The 16,936-nt window shown below is 42.9% G+C and overlaps 1 protein-coding gene across 1 annotated transcript; it reads right to left on the bottom strand.

Annotated features, from left to right (window-relative positions):
- Positions 1-7,615: 7,615 nt before the first annotated feature.
- SRP9 (signal recognition particle 9) lies at positions 7,616-15,273 on the bottom strand. Its single transcript, XM_065631587.1, has 3 exons — positions 15,135-15,273; positions 12,587-12,655; positions 7,616-10,545 (listed from the first exon to the last, which is right to left on the bottom strand). The coding sequence occupies exons 1-3, from the start codon at positions 15,204-15,206 to the stop codon at positions 10,426-10,428; spliced, it is 261 nt and encodes an 86-aa protein (XP_065487659.1). The 5' UTR covers positions 15,207-15,273; the 3' UTR covers positions 7,616-10,425.
- Positions 15,274-16,936: the final 1,663 nt, after the last annotated feature.

The following is a 16,936-nucleotide window of genomic DNA, read 5'->3' as shown; positions in this document are numbered from 1 at the left end:
AGGGGCTTCAGCACCCGCTGCCCCAGGCGCTGGCGGAGCCGGTGCTGCCCGCCCGCAGCGCCCCGGCACAGCCGTGCTCAGCACCGAGCCACAGCCGGGCAGCGGCAGTGACGGGGCTCACCTGGGCTCCGAGGCACAGGCGGTCACGGTGCCACAGGCTTCAGCCCAGCGAACGCTAGTTCACCGCTGTAATGCCAGATTTAGGGCACACTAACTATGGAGTGGCACCGACTACGAGAATCACAGGATGTCAGGGATTGGAAGGGACCTCAAAGATCATCCAGTCCAATCCCCCCGCCGCAGCAGGAACACCCAGATGAGGTTACACAGGAAGGTGTCCAGGTGGGTTTGAATGTCTGCAGAGGAGGAGACTCCACAACCTCCCTGGGCAGCCTGTTCCAGGGCTCTGGCACCCTCACTGAGAAGAAGTTTCTTCTCAAATTTAAATGGAACCTCCCGTGTTCCAGTTTGTACCCATTGCCCCTCGTTCTATCATTGGTTGTCACCGAGAAGAGCCTGGCTCCATCCTCGTGACACTCACCCTTTATATATTTATAAACATTGATGAGGTCACCCCTCAGCCTCCTCTTCTCTAAGCTAAAGAGACCCAGCTCCTTCAGCCTTTCAATGCTCCGCTCCCTTAATCATCTTCATGAGCTTCCTAAAGGGCTGCTCAGCCACTCTCACCAGCACTCACAGCACTGTAGTGGGCTGACTGAAGAGAAACACATTCAGTCTGCTCCACCTCCTCAGCTACTGTCCTGTGCAGCATAACTATGTTCCTAACAGAAGAAACACACTAAGAATGCATGTAATGGGTGCCTCTTCCCTGAACTTATGTTCTCCAAGGTCTGTCTTCCAAATGTGGTCAGAGGGATCAGTGCAAGCCTCAGAAGGTCAGGCTGTAACAACTAATCCCATCAGTAAGAACATAAGCAGCAACTTAAATTCTTTATTTGCTGTTCAAGGTTTTTCCATTCAATCTCAGTTTTCATCTACCACTTCACTCCCAGGTTCCAATGTTGCTTTTTTTTTTTTTTGGTCACCACCACACCATCTCATTTCTTGTGTTTTGGATTGTTGAAGAGAAGTCTTAACGAACAGACCTGCAATGACAGATGACACTTCCTTTCAAATCCCCCAGCTTCTTCTACCCAGTCATCCCAGTCTGCTCAAGCACTCCGGTGCCCAAAGTGTATTTGGTGCAGCTCTCATGCTGTCTTGCTATAAGCAGCAACAGCTCTAAATTTAAAAACGATCTGTTTTAAAGCAACATGTGCCTGAACTGTTCTGTAAGTAAGGCTTGTCTTTTTTTGTTGTTTTCTTCTTCCACACCAAACATGCTGGCTGTAAATCCTGCCCCTTCTGGGGCACCTACTTCACTAACAGCTCCATACTAATTTTTTTGAGATGGCAGAGGCATTAGTAGCAACCCATCTTTCTTCTGTAGGACTACAGGGATTTCACAAACATAAAAATCGGACTCTGTTGAATTTCATAGTAAAACGTAACAACTTTTGTAAGATGATAGATAAAAATGCCACTGTATTATGTCTCACACTGTCACAGTACTTTATTGCAGCTACTAAATAGATATTGTATTTGCCTATTTTAGTTAAATAAAAATTGCATTTCTACTATCCCCTATTTGTTGTAAAATTCCAACTCCAACCTCTAGGTTACTGGTAACTCCAGCCTCTATAACGTGTTAAAGGAATAGTTCCATACCTTATCCAGGCTGTCCTGTATTCTTAAAACAGGTGTATTCAGTGATCCAGGAAGCACCTTCTTACCTCCTTAGTGCCTTCCAGTTCTTCCTTTTATGAAGCAGACAGGGTGGTTTAAAGTTCCTACTCCGGAGATATCACTCTTGTGTATGTTCTTCCTGTGGGTATTAACCCTCTTAAATTGCCCAGTTCATTAAATATTAATTTTTCTCTGTGCTTTAATAGTGCTAGACACATGATGCTTCTGGTTCATGAGCGGGACTCTTAGGCCCTATGGTAGTGGCAGTAGTAAACGGCAATAAGCAGTTACATCAAATATACAGACAACAGAGAAAGATTACATCAGGTTTAGTTCTTTACATGCATTCTTCCTAACTGGGACTGTTTTGACTGTTTATTGTGAAAATTGTTCAACTCCCACAGCCTATCAAAACAAAACAGAGATGCAAATACTCCTAAAGCCCAAAGGGCCAATGGTGCCCTGGGATGCACCAAGCACAGCATCGCCAGCCGGTCAAAGGAGGTGACTGTCCCACTCTACACTGCACAGCTGTAGCCCCTGCCTCAAGTACCAGGTGCAGTTTTAGGCACCTAAATATGAGGACATCAGACTATTGGCGTGTGTCCAGAGGAGCGCAAAAGGCCTCAAGGGCAAGAGATCTGAAGAGCAGCTGAGGTCACTTGGCTTCTTCACCTTGGAGGAGAGAAGGCTGAAGGGTGAACTCACCACAGTCCACAACTGTGGTCTGTGGGGAGCAGAGGGGGAGTGCTGATCTCCTCTCTGGTGACCAGTGAGTACACAAGGAGATGGAATGAAGCTGTGCCAAGTGGAGTTCAGACTGGACATTAGGAAAAGGTTCTTCACTGAGACGGTGGTTGGTCACTGGAACAGGGTCCCCAGGACAGTGGTCACGGCCCTAAGCCTCTCAGAGTTCAAGCAGCGTCTGGATGACACTCTTAATCATATGGTTTAGTTTTAGGTAGTTCTGCAAGGAGCAGAGAGTTGGACTTGATCCTTATGGGTCCCTTCCAAGCCGAGATATTCTGTGATTCTAAATAAGAGAAATGGAAAACACGAGCAACTCCATGGTCCGGCATTCCTTAAGGTTATTTTCTGAGGTAGAGGAACATTACGCAGCATCACGTGCACCTTTAAAGCAGCTGGAGTTTGTTACAGCAAACAGAAATTAAGGGGAAGATATGGCCATGATAGAAACTTAAGGGACTACTGGTGTGAGGGGAACTGCAGAGAGTTCTGACAGAGAATCATATAAACACAGAGAAAGTGAAAATGACAGATGTGTTTGGAGAACAGTTTTTGTCTTACAATATAAGGAATGATTTTTTTGAAAGACATTGATGACAAATTATTATGGAGAATTGCTGATATCTAATCATTACGAGTTGTAGACTGGTAGGCAGTCATCAGCCAAATAAAATAATGCCAGCTTATGCAATTTGTATTTCAGGAAAGTAAATGAATGGCTACAATCTAGGTAGATATTGCAACAATTTGAACTGAAGGATCTTCTCATTCGCTGAAACCTAAGCGCTCTTTTTGATATCCAGAAAAAACTATTTTCTTGTACTATTATTGGATAAGGAAGTTGGAGATGCAGTTTATCATTAATGTTTCTGTGACACCTACACACATACTCTTCGCAAGTGTGACAATGCAGAATCTCCCTCTACTGAAGCTCAGATTTGAGAATGAAATCCTCTGTTAACACCTACAAGTAGAAGAAAGTAAAGATGCAACTGTATAATAATCCTCTTCCCCCAAGCCAACCAAAAAGTCACCATGATCAGCTATATAAAGGAAAATAAGAGGAACACATCTTAAAAATTTAAAGAGAAAGAATAAGTTTAAAACAAATGAAAAAGAAGAAAGGCCTGAAGAGTCAGAAAAGAAGAAAGCTTAATACAGAAGTCAAAAGAAAGAGGAAGGAAAACACTCTTCTTGGACTGTGAAATCAAAATAGTCCATTCTCACCACCAGTGAAGTCATGTCCAGTAGGCATTTCAGTATTTGTAAGTTTTTTGAGAGTTGGCCACCTGCATGTATTCTGGGGGCACCTTAAGAATTTATAGGTTTGGAGCTTCTGCACACTGAACAGTTACTACTGCAGCCACATATGCCTTTCAACGTGCTGGTCCCTTCCTAAACCCCCACCTCAACATCAGCACTTTAAGAATATTCAGAATTACAACACAGTTTTATAAATCCATAATATAATCTTTACCTTTTAGCGTGTGTTCAGTTCTGGTTACTCCATTTGAGAGGCTACCAGAGTGTTACAGGCCTTTAGGGGGAACATAACCTACGATCTTTGGTTCCACACTTTCTGTACCATCCATATGAACTGGAACAATACAGAAAAAATCCAGACATTTCTAGGTAAATAATGTATGGCATGTACGTTACAGGGCATATAATGGGACAGACAGGAGGTTTTTAAAAGCAAGTCAGGGAAATGACAAGGTGCAAGTTATTTTGGCTGTGGTTCCATGGCAGCCTAAGCCAATCTAACTGCTGGCTTTTTTGCTCCTGTTGTTCTCCTCACTCCTCCTGGGAGCTCTTAACCCCTCCATTTCACCCCCTCTAGCATTCATTTGCCCTTTTGTGAAGCCATCTCAGCACACTAACCAGGCAGAAACACCAAACCAGCAGCTCTCCAGTATATTGAGGAGTTTTCTGATGCACCAGTGAATTGAAATGGTTTAGCAGCAGCTCTGAGACACATGAACTGGCACCATAGGGATCCGCAGCCAGCTGGTACATTGACCAAGGCTGGTGTGGAATCCCGGTCTCTGCACATTTATTAAGTAATCATCAGGGAATATTGCTGCAGTGGTTAAAAAGCTATTTGAAAAGCAGCTGTTTGCTCTGTTAAAAAGATGGTTGGTTATTTGCATGTTTGAATACAGTCCTGTGTTATGTGAGTCTGCTGCATGCCCAACACAGAGGTTTCCCCTGGTGAATCTTGTTGCTTTCTTTGGTTACTGCCCTCAGCCATATGGTAGCACTGCACTGCAACAGCAAATGTGCTTAAAAAAAATTGAATGACACCCCCCCCCCCCCAACCTTCAATCACTCCCTCAAAAGCTCAGTCTCCCTCCTGCCCCCAAATTTAAAAGGCATCTTTTAAGGCAATTTGACGTAAGACATTGACTTTAACGCGGATGTGTCTGAGGCATTAGTTCATCCTCCTGGCTGCCAACTCCCTCCAGCAGCAGATGCCTTTGGGAGGTAACATCTTTAAGGCATACACAGAGTTTGCCAGAGCTCATTTGTCAGTGCCCTGAGGCAAGCCTTTCATCTTTTAGCCGCATAATGATAGCAGAGCTGTATTATAAATGCCTGTATTTACATGCATGAGCAATCCAGTTAAAATATGTATTCTTGTTAGCCAGTGCGACCAGCAAATTCTCATTTGCTCCCTACCAGCCAGCAAAGCCATTCAGTAGATGTCCAGAAAACTCAGTCCACTCTCCAAGAAACCAGTCTTTGAAATCCTGCTGTAAACACATGCCAAAACTCAAAGATTCTGCCCAGTAGAAGCCAAACAATGCAGATTAGTCCTTTTATGAACAGATACCACTTTTTCTAGACAAAAAATGAACCCAACATGCAAACACAACTTCAAAGGAAATAAAACACTCAATGTCTCTCAGACCTCTTGGTATGACTGATGTTCTAATAAAATGACTAAGAATCACCACAAAAGGGCGATGGAAGAATGTGAGCACAAAATCAAAATTTGCTACAAAAGCAAAGCAAAATATCCTCAGAGCTGGTCTTGATTTAAAAAGAAAACAGTTCCTTAAATACCAACATTACAGTTTAAGAGAAACACCATACTCTTAGTGTTATAACACCACCTACGAACTGCCTATATGAGGAGTACTAATGGGTTGAGCACACTGGTTCTTGCTAGGAAGACTGGGCATTTTCACATGAAAGGACTCAGAGATGGCACTAATGACTTAAGATGTTTTTAAAATGGTAGAAGGTAATTGTGTTCCCATTACAAGACTCCCGAGAACACGCACCTCTAATTAACTTTGGCACAATATAATAAGCAGTACCTTCACCAGAAACAAAGACAAGGTTCAACAATAGGGCCCGAACTTGCAAAAAAGCAATTTACAACTTACCCTGCTATCGCACTGTGACTGTGTTTTTATTGGCGAGGTTCCCACAGACTTCAGAGTTTTACAAGGTCCAGTTTAAGCCCAAGTTCTCCTGAGAGCATTTAGTCTGCTGTAACAGTTACAGGACCTACAGAAACTTGCATAATAAGCAGGGGTTAGCAAACTACCATCCTTTGTATTCTGCTGAGTAACCTGCTTCTAAAGTACTGTGGCATCATTCTCATCTCAAAAATAACATTTCTACAGAATAAAACGCCCACATCTGCCTTCAGTACACGGTAATTCAAGTGAGATAATTCAGCCCAGCATAAAGGTTGGGAAGTTTATCTAGAAGTCAGTCTAAAGAGTCTACTTATTGTAAAAGTAATAAGAGATGAAAGGCATGTTTCTATGTCATCCCCAGCAACAAAGACAATTGAAACTCTTGCCTATATTTAAATACCAGTCCTTGAACTCTCGAAGACTTTGTAAAAGATAAAATCTTTATAAACAAACAGCTGTGTTCTCGAGTCATGCAGCATATATTTAAAGTGGTATCAGCTTTTCAGACCACACTCCTATGTCTTGAAAAGCAAATCACTATTAACTTAAGCAAAAACTATTATAGATGTAGTTCTTCACAGACTAGTTTCCTTTTAAAAAAAGTTAGCAGACACCCTCCTTAAAGGATCTTCACAAGAAGGCTCCTTAGATACACGTGACCAAAACAGTTTTGTTTCAGTCAATTAGATTTAAAAGTTACTTCAGCACAGAGCACTGTACAAAGAATAATATTGTTTTCAGCTAAGCTCCTACTCCCAAAAGTCACCCACTAATCCTTACAGACTCTTGGTGGAAATTGGACTTGTACAGAATCTGCAGTCTAGATAAGTTACACAAAAACCCTCACACTTATGTACTATATGTTCATTTTTCCACTTTAGATCTTGAACTTAACTTAAAATGTGGTTATAGTATCATTGTGGTGTTATAATTTTATCTTCCCCTAAGCCAGGAACAAGTGGAAAAAAAGCACAAGTGCACTGGGGCCCAATAGTGTGTTCCCATCCTTACTTCAGATGAATGAAGTGAGAGGATTTGTTCTGCCTATCTCAAGAGGGTTAACGCACCTTCCAGATGATGTAATTGTTTAAGATCAAACTATGGTAATAAGTGATCATCCAAGTCCTACTGACCACATCTGGCAGAAATCAGTTTCTTCACATTTATTACAGCAAAATGTTACCTATTACTCACTCTTATACTGCAGGAAGGAACTTACTGAGATGAAATATAATAATTTTGACAAGTTAAAACATTTTTTAAAAGCACCTGCTTGGCTTCAGTTCCATTTCCCAATTTGACAGACTCAGGCACCAAAGCATCCAATTTTCCAGAACGTATCTGTCACTCTTTTAAAAGTGATAGGTCAGGACTTGAATGGAAACAAAGGCCTCTGGCATAAGGATTTCTAAAAGAAAGACCTGTTAATCAAAATTCTCACTTCTACACATAATTTAAGGATCATCCTGTAATCCAGAATACACCTACAGAATGGACTACATACAGAGAAGCTCAGGGTTAAAACCCCTAAAGGAAAACAGAAGTGATCCAGTTCACATGAGAGAGAGCTCAAACACAAAATCAGCTTAAGTGCTGTGCACAAAGGAAGAATTGAAATCGAGACACTCGGAGAATCCAGGAAGTGGGAACACCAGAAAACCAGAATAAATTCCATGGGTAAACTAATCCAATTTCTTTGTGCAATAACAAGACCCACGTTCTTTATTAAACTGTTCTCACAAAACAGAACAATTACTGAAGATAAATAACATGCAGCAACAAAATTAACTGTAGTAAGAGAAAACATCTTTTTTTTTTTTTTTTTTTAATCATTCCACTCCACCTGCAAAGGTTACCTGTCTCTAACTGCATAGGTTGCCTACCCGCAGCTGCACTGCCTGTTTGCAGCCTGTACTTGGCACAAACTCCTACCTGGTGATCAGGAGCATTTGCTGATGCGCTGGGCTGCCCAATTCACTGCTTCACGTGCAATGCATTCCAGCTCCCCTTTGGAGCAGCCATGTGAAGCTGAATTTTTCATCACATACCAGTGGACAGAGTCAAGTAGTTGGCAACATGACGGACTAACTCATTAAAGTTTATTTGGAAAATGATTGGCATATACACTCTCTGAACAAGAGTATAAGCACGAAAGAGCAGAGCTTTGAGGTCACAGCTTTGCTACCACCGCATGAACACAGCAAAGTTGCTGAAAACTCCAGCGCAAAGTCAAGAAGCACCTGTATCTTTCCAAAGAAGTTTCCAAAAGCTTTACTTTTTTTAAGCAGTAGCTTTATCACTGTTTTTGTGCATCACGACTGCACAGAACCCCCTAGTTTTTCTGTGAGTATATGGAGAACAAGCTTAACAATACATACTCTTACAAAAGTAACATTACTATTTCTTTATAGTTTTACAGAAATTATCTTTGAATTTAGAAAACTAGAAATCTGCCTCTTTCTTGACAACCGCTACTCTAATATACAGTACTGTAATCGCACCCCTCTAAAACCTGCTCAAGTCTATAGCTTAAGCCTTTCAGCCATTTGGTACATCAAGTCTGTCCACAGTCTCCTCTCTTTTACTCTCTACATGCCCAAGCAAATACCACTCGAGCCTTTCTGTACCTCAGCTCACAGAAGACATCTACATGTCAAGCCAATTTATAAGAGATGTCCAAAAATTACATTAAAATAGCCGTAGTCTTTTCACCTGCCAATTTAACAGCTTCAATCTTCACTTGTATGACTTCTGTGTAGCAACCATTCATACTGCACAACACTGCTTCAGACAAAAAAAAAAGTTTAGATACCTAATATGTTATATTGCAATTATTAAGAAGGTAATTTGGAGCATCAAGGAACATTTTCAGCATTACAGCGTCTTATTGAAGCTTAACTATGAACGAAGTTTAGCCTTCTTTCTGGATTTATTTGTATTTCAAAAGCCAATCCAAGAAGAAAAATGTTACGTATGTACCAGTCACTCCTGTAAACTAGAATTTGAGCAGCCACTGGGAATTTAGCACTGCAGTATTTTCCAACAATAAGGAACATTATATGTTCAGCTGAAAGAGTACTCTAATGTAATATTAAAGCCTGGGTTTGTTTGGTTTTTTTTTTTGAGCCCCTGGCAAATGCTGGAACTCCGCTGCTTCTGAGTAGCTCAATTATTTTTATGCAAGTGACAGCAGGTAGCTATTTAAGTAGATTGTTTTGTTATATATAAATGCCACTACAGACAAGTCTTTGTATGGCTCTGCTATACTTTCGTGGCCTAACACAAAACATTAGTCTTAGTTATACCAATAGCATAATTACATTAAAAAAATCCATCTGGTTTTAACTATGCAACATCTAGTCAAAGCAAGTATCAATTTCAGCTACCGGGCTTTCCAACAAAAAGCCTTTGCAAAAGATAATTAAGGCTTCCATCACCCTACCAGAGGTAACAATGAGAAACAAGTCTAAGCCACAGGAGCACTGGTCTGGTTTTGACACTGGTATTCAAGTATTTATTAAGCTGGTTTTCATCCATTTATTCAGTTGGCTGACATCCACCTGCCACATGTAACATTTAAAAATGCACAGTTAGCAAGCTGCTAAAATAAGGAATCTGGATAGTGTTTGGTTGCATTTCTCTAACATTAATAGGCAACAGCTTCTAGAATTTGTCTTGCTGATATACTTAAACTCTGCCTAAAGCAAGGATGGAAAAAGGTCCCCCTGCTAGCATAAAATAGTTCAAGTACTGGAAAAAAGCCCCATACATTCTTTAATATCATTATTTGCATAAGTAGAAAAGAAACTCCCAGTTTCTCACTGATCTCTATCGATATTCAAGCAAAGTTTTACTTTCAGTTTTAAAATACAGATGTTTAACTATTTAGTCAATGTAACAGTTCTACAAACTGCAGCACAGATAATGTTGGACGGCTGATGACCAAGATCAATCCTAAAAGCTAAAATCTTGCTAGTGACAGTGCTAGTACAAATTGGCAATTTTTAACATTTCAGTTCAGAAAACATCGATTCTTCTAAGCCCCACTGATATATATCATTTATGTAAATATTTATTTGATCCAGTCATCATGCTACAGTACTAGGTTAATAAACCTTCTGACTGTGAGAATACACCAGCATAAGGTAGGAACACAATGAAATCTATATGAAATTTTATAGCAACTTTCCAGAAATATGCTTGTGGCCCATCCAATTCAACTAAAGTACGGCAGATTTAAAATATTTACTTGTCTTAGCATACCTAATGTCTAAGAATAGTTTCTTGTTTGATTCCCAAAAATAAATATAAGCTTTCAACTGAAAGCATTTATTTTGCTAGTTTTCCAAAGTGGAGTCTGGGGTGGGGGGCAAAATGCTTCAGACTTGTCATCAGTCATCTTCGGTACATAAAAGCTTCTCCTGTCCCAGTATTCATCAAATCCAAGAGATATTTTCTTCCAGTGAAATATGACCAGAGCACTCATTTTATTTTCAGCAATTCAGTCTGTTTCCATGGCAGCACTGCGGGATTCCTTAGCCACCATGAGTCGCATTAGCTGACTCTGGAATTTCTCGATCTTCTTTACATCTTGCGCCTGGTCTGTTCTATACAGCAAACACTGTAAGAGAAAGTTGATTAATATCAGATTTCATTTGAACTGTTTTGATCCTGTTTATAGTTGCAAGAAATTTGTGCTTGGAACATACAAAACAAGGTAAGTATTCAAATGCTCATTTGTGGCATGTTGTTACCATGAGGCAGTACTAACACGCATCTACCCTGGTTTAAAAGACACATGCATCTATGTTTACATTTAAGTTTCTCTGAATGGCTCATGCCTTCCATTCTAAAAATAGGAAAGCTCATGATTTACCCTAGTATCTTCTCTCTCAAAAAATGTGCTAAAACTTGGGTTTTAAAGCTGTCTTTAAAACACACCTTTGTTCGTGTTGTTTAAAAACAGAAGCAGATTTTAAACCTGAAATTATTTTTCTATTCTCCATATTCTGAAAGCAAGTTTATTTTGCCTTTCACAGTCCTTAATGTTACACTGCCAGTGACAAAAAAAAAAAAAAAAAAAAAAATCAGTATTTCCCACTGAAGAGGATCCCTTCGCCAAGCAAAATGTGTTTCTAAGACAGTCCTACATAAGGAACTTAAAATCTGATTTAAGATAAAAACTCCTTCACCTGACAAGCCTGTAAATACAAAAGGAACAAGAGTAATATACCAGTAATTTACCACAGAAAAACTGCTTTATTTTTGCAGACTAAGTAATTTCTTACACCTGTATGGCATGAATATGACTGCCCGGGTTGATTTAGCAATGAATAAGCCCTAGAATACTCCATTCTTCTAGTGCTGTCAACACAGCATGTTTTGCCAGCATCAAATTACTATTTTAATTCAGAGACAAACAGTAGAAAAAATAGTTTATTTTTTCCTTCAGCTATATTAGTTCTACAGAGTTAGCAAAGAAAACTTCCCTTCCTGCCTTCAGAAAACAACAAAAAAACCAACCAAACAAAACCACCTCACCAAACCAACCCCGTCCCCCAACCAGTGTAACAGCTTTCCATGACTGGAAGTGCGTAAGAAGGCCTATAACTGAAAACAGTCCAAGTTCATGGATCACCCGATTCCAACCTTCCGCTATAGAATATTTCAATTTAGTTGTCCTTTACTTCCCCCTGTTATCAGTGCCCCATACTCCACATCTCACCCACACTTAAGCCCTATTACTCTGTCAAGAAGTGTCATTGCTGGAGTTTCACATCTCTCCCAGGTATTAGAAATACCGATGCCAGACTACTTTTCCTGGAAAGAAGAAATCTGATTTTTCCAAATCTGAAGACAGAAGGGCAGACTACTGTTGCTTACTCTGGACTGCAGAAAAACAACTTGGCTATAACGTCCCCAGTACCAAGAACCTGTCACTGGCATGCACATCAGCATGCACACGCCGACCCATTTCTACCTGCTGCCCACCATCTCACATCCCAGCCCCACACATGCTTCACCTCCTTGTACAGCAGCCCTTAGAAGGACACTGCAGAATTCCATGCTGTGTTATGTACCACAACTTTCACTGAATGCATAATTGACACTGTAACAGTACTCAGAAAATGGGATTTCTTAACTGCAAGTGAATCTTGTCGTTCAGTCTGATATCACTCCACTGTCTCCTAGTCACAAAGGGGGAGCTGAACCTGGGGCTGAACCTATGGTTGGAAGCTGTCACCACTCTGAGCAAATGAGAAGGACCACACTTACGCTAGTAAACACACCTGTGCAAAGATGCTCCTGAAACACTACAGCAGGAGCTACCAATGTAGTTCCATAAAGCACACTCAGAGAGAAGGTCCAAGATATTTGTAGTGCTTGTTTTCCTTGTTGTCATAGAATCCTAAAATAATTATATTGAGACCCATAAAGAACACTGAAGTGTTAGAACTTTTCATGGACTGTGCCAAGTTGAACCACACATCAATGTCAGTCCATAGACAGAGCAACTAGGGAAGTCTGAGCAAAACAAGCTTTTAGGAAACTGTCAGGCACTCTCAAGGCAATGGCTAAGAGCTCCCAAGTTGACTGACAGCAAAATATAAGTCCCTGAGAGGTGCAATAAGCCCTGAAAGGGGAACATGTTCTGTACTTACAGCTACATCATCCGTTACTTTGATACAGAGGTTCCCATCACAATGTCGATACTTGAGGACAACCCGCACCTGGAACAACAAATATTTTAAGAATTAACACCTATAGCTAACCATTCTCAGAAAATATCTGAAGGAAATCTACACAATTTCAGATTACCTTTTATTATAAGTATGTACTGCTTCACATTTTTACCACCTCTGTGGTGGTCCTCAGCTCTGCTGACCACTAATCCCACAGCCACAATGGTCTGGAAGTCAAACCATCCCATTTCCCTGCCCAGCATGTTAAACTGGTATTACAGTAGCACCCGGAAGCTTAACATTGGGCACGTTCAAAACCACTGTAAATACAGCAACCATATATCACACTTCAGAAAAACTAAATGGAAACTTGTGTTTATATACATGAAACACTTAAAAGAAATAGTTCTACATGAAGAAAAGGATTAACTGAGTGGGGTAAGCTCACCGTTACTTTTTTTCTTCTAAACTATTGTGTAGAAGTCGTATTTCCAGTCACTACAGTTAATTCAACAGCTGAACTGAAGCGTACACACAGATTTGAAGTATTCTGATGGGTTTTTGCAAGTGAAAAAGGAAGGTACAAGAATAATCTTAGAGTAATTAAAAATTAGAGGACTAAAGAGAGTTCTTCTAAATGAGATTACTTTCAAGACTCAATAAGGCTAAATTTGAAGTCTGAAAGCAAGCATGCAACTTCTCACTGAAACAGTTGCTATTGTAGTTACCTGCCCTGAGTTTGAACCTGTCCACAGTCCCTCTGGACTCTCGAATCACCAAAGTTCTGAAAACCACAGTGATAAAAATCAACATCCTCAGCAACTGACTGAGCATTAAATGCTTCCTCCTGAATGCAGAACTGGCTGCAGAGACTTCGTATCTATTGTTTCCAGTCTCAGCTAGCACCAGTAACTAGAAACAAAGTCAGGTGTCCTCTAGAGAACATTCCGAACTCAAACTATAAATAGGTCTGGTGAACCTACTTGACTACAAAATATATTTTGAGATTCCTGCTCCGAGATGGATCTCATCACAGATTTATCCTTGTTTAAGAAACTGTCCTCCTCCAACCACAACGGCTGTGTAACACAGCACCTCTCTGGACCAAACAGGCCCAAAAGCACAACAGGCTGCCATGAGCCGCAGGCATGGACTTGACAGATATCCTGCTCCTGCAAAAGGCAAGACCCCTCCTTACCTGGGCCTCTCCAGCCCAGGACGAGCACACACTCATCTCCTACCATTCTTCATCCTTCTGTTTCCTGACCAGCCCTGTTACATACAAAGGCTCCTCAGGGTAGTTCTCTGGAAAATTAAAAGAAGGGCCCTTGTGTTGTGACCCTGGGGCCTATGTAAACTATTTCATAAATAGAGAAGTTTATTGCCATGGATGGGAAGAGATCGCATTTGGAGGCCCCTTAAGAAAAGGGGAAGAGCTACTCCTGGCTGCAGTGACCTCCCTCCTTTTTAACTTAATTGACTATCACAGAGCATAGGAAGGTAAAACAGGACAATTTTATTATCAGTAGATAGGTGGCAATTGCATGTGAAGTGATCACCTATGCTAATTAAAGGCAGATGTTAAACATTACTTCTGAAGGCTTCCCTGTCCTCATTTTTGGGGAAGAAAACCAGGCCTTTCTTACTGAAGTCTTCTCATGCATATGAGTTTCACATTACCTTTTGTGCTCTTTTTTGGCTAAAATGCAATGCTAATTCTGAAGACTGAAGTTGCTTTTAATGTTTGCACAAACTATACTCCTGAAAGAGTTGCCAGAAAGAAAAAAAGCAGTTGCATGCCAATAAATTAATTCCTAGAGCAAATATCCTTTAGGAAGCTAACACCTTCCAATCTGAAGTGACGTTGCAGGCAACAATGCAAGGTAAAGTGCTAATGAATGCCTTCTCTTAATTTTTTAGGAAGACGAATTCAAATGATACAGTCTTAAATGTTGTAAGCTCATAAAATAAACCAATTCTTGATACACTCTCCGTTCAACGCTTCATTCCACAGAACCGTTCTAATCCCGGTCTCTAACACACAGGTACACCGCAAATGAGCACATTGTGCTCTCTGGTAACAACACCTGAACACCGTCCCCTGTGTACGCTTTTGGGGTGTTAAACATGAACTTCCTCTCGTTTCGTGGAAAAGGTCGGTCAGGTGCGACACCAGCCAGTAACTCCCACCCTCGCTGCTGCTTCTCGCCTCCCCCGCGCAGCCACCCGAACCACATCGCCCCTGCGAGAGGCCGCAGCAGCCCACGGCCCGGCGGGGACACGCATCCTCCCCGGGAGGCCGCCCCGCCCGGCTCCGCAGCGGGCTCCACGGCCCGGCCAGAGAACCACCTGCCTCCCCGGGCGGCCAGAGGACATAACGCGAGAGCGCCGGAGCCACCGAGCCGCCCCCGCCGGCGCCCACCACCTCGCCCCACAGCCGCACCTCATCGCGGCCTACTGCGGGCGGCGGAGGCTCGCCCGTCCCGCTGCCCGCCCGCGCGGCCTATGGGCCCGGCCCCCGCCCCACCTTCATGGGGTCGGCGAGGTAGAGCTTCTCGGCGGCTCGCGTGAACTCCTCCCAGGCCTGGTAGTGCGGCATGGCGGGGCCGCGCCGGCACCGAGCTCCGCTTCCCCCCTCCGCCGGCAAGATGGCGCCGAAGGCGGGCGCTGCCTCGCCGCAAAGCCGGCGCCTCCCATTGGTCGGCGGGAAACAGCTTGCCCAATCGCGAAGAGCGTGACTCAAAGATTCCGGCCCCGCCGGCGGAGCGCGGGAGGCGCGGGCAGAGAGGGGAGCCCGGCGGGCGGCGCGGTTGCCACAGCGACCCCAGCAGGCGCGGCGGGACGCCGGCAGGCGCCTCCCCGCCCACCCCGGAGGCGGCTGCGCCACGGGAGCGGCGCGGGCTGGCCGCCCGCCGGACGGGGGATCGCGGGTTCGAGCCCCGCCGCCGGCAGAGGGGCAGCTAGTCACAGAATCACAGGATGTGAGGGATTGGAAGGGACCTCCAAAGCTCATCCAGTCCAATCCCCCCGCCAGAGCAGGAACACCCAGATGAAGTTACACAGGAAGGTGTCCAGGCGGGTTTTGAATGTCTCCAGAGAAGGAGACTCCACAACCCCCCTGGGCAGCCTGTTCCAGGGCTCCGTCACGCTCAACATCAAGAAGTTTCTTCTCATATTTAAATGGAACCTCCTGTGTTCCAGTTTGCATCCGGGGCCCGGCGCTGTGCTCTGGCAGGCCAGGCGCGGGCTGTCTGCGCCTCAGCCACCCGGGCCCGGAGCCTGAGGTTCGCTGGGCCGCTCCTACAGTCCGGCTGTGCCCAGGCTGGACGGGCCTTTGTTGTGCTGGACATCGGTTCCATCTTAAACAAAAGGGATATTTAGGAGCAGCTCGCTGGCTTCTCTGGGCAGCCGCAGCCGTTTCAGAGGGGTGCAGAGGCTCAGCTCGCCACTGGAAATAAAGCTGCTGGTTTCAGAAAGAGACTGGAAGTTATAAAACTATAAAAACAAGGTGGAACCCCATTTTTCAAATATATATATGTGTGTGTGTAAAGCATTTACATAAAACTGACTAAAATTCATTTCAAAAGAGAAATGAAGGAGGAAAAAAGTCCCACCATTTCTCCTATTACATTTTAAAATCCCATTTCTTTTAGTGACTGGTGATTTTTGTTCCTTAATTGCGCAAAGCGTGCAACCACAGCGCTAAACTCTGCCTGTGTTACATGGCTTGTGTAACCGCTGCAATTACAATGAACACTTAAAAATTGCAGTCCTGTATTTTCTGTTTCGTAGGGATGCACTGAAAACCCAGGAGCTCCTGATAATGACTCACAACTTCAAGTTCATTTTACTGAACTGAGCAAACCTCAATGGTGTGGCCAAACAAACTGGTAAGTTTAGGGCAGATCTGCATGTAAGGGGACGAATTATGCAGGCTGTTCCAGTTTCTCCTAGCAACGTGGGGAAATAACAGCTGTAGGTTTTTTGACCACTAAAAGCACGATAGGTGCAAGGGAGAATGAAAAAAACATGGCATAGAAATAAAAGGGTGTATGGGAGGTAAGAGAAGAAAAACTAGAATGAATTTCCCTGAGTCAGTAAAGCAGAAAATAATTGTTACCGTGGGGATCAACTCCGAAAAAGTCTGCAGTGGTTAGACTGCCAAACTTTAATAAATTGGGACTTGTGGGTGTTATGTGGTCTAAACAATTCTGTTAAAGGGCTTTGTACCAATGAGTGAGGGCTATGAATAGTGGAAAAACTTAAGACTTTTTTTTTTCCAGAACTGCTCACCGAGTTTGGATGCTGCCGTGTCTGAGAACTCAGCTT

Source organism: Caloenas nicobarica, chromosome 3, assembly GCF_036013445.1.
Source record: "Caloenas nicobarica isolate bCalNic1 chromosome 3, bCalNic1.hap1, whole genome shotgun sequence".
NCBI classification, from domain to species: Eukaryota; Metazoa; Chordata; class Aves; order Columbiformes; family Columbidae; genus Caloenas; species Caloenas nicobarica.
The sequence above is the reverse complement of the archived record's forward strand: the minus strand, read 5'-3'. Positions and strand labels throughout refer to the sequence as shown.

Bases quoted from the DNA above. Each gene is read 5' to 3' on its own strand.
- SRP9 (XM_065631587.1), bottom strand. From the start codon at position 15,206: ATGCCGCACTACCAGGCCTGGGAGGAGTTCACGCGAGCCGCCGAGAAG. The intron at 12,656-15,134 runs GTGGGGCGGGGG...TTGTTGTTCCAG, and splicing joins ACCTCGCCGACCCCATGAAG to GTGCGGGTTGTCCTCAAGTA. The intron at 10,546-12,586 runs GTAAGTACAGAA...TTTCTCTTACAG, and splicing joins AAGTAACGGATGATGTAGCT to TGTTTGCTGTATAGAACAGA.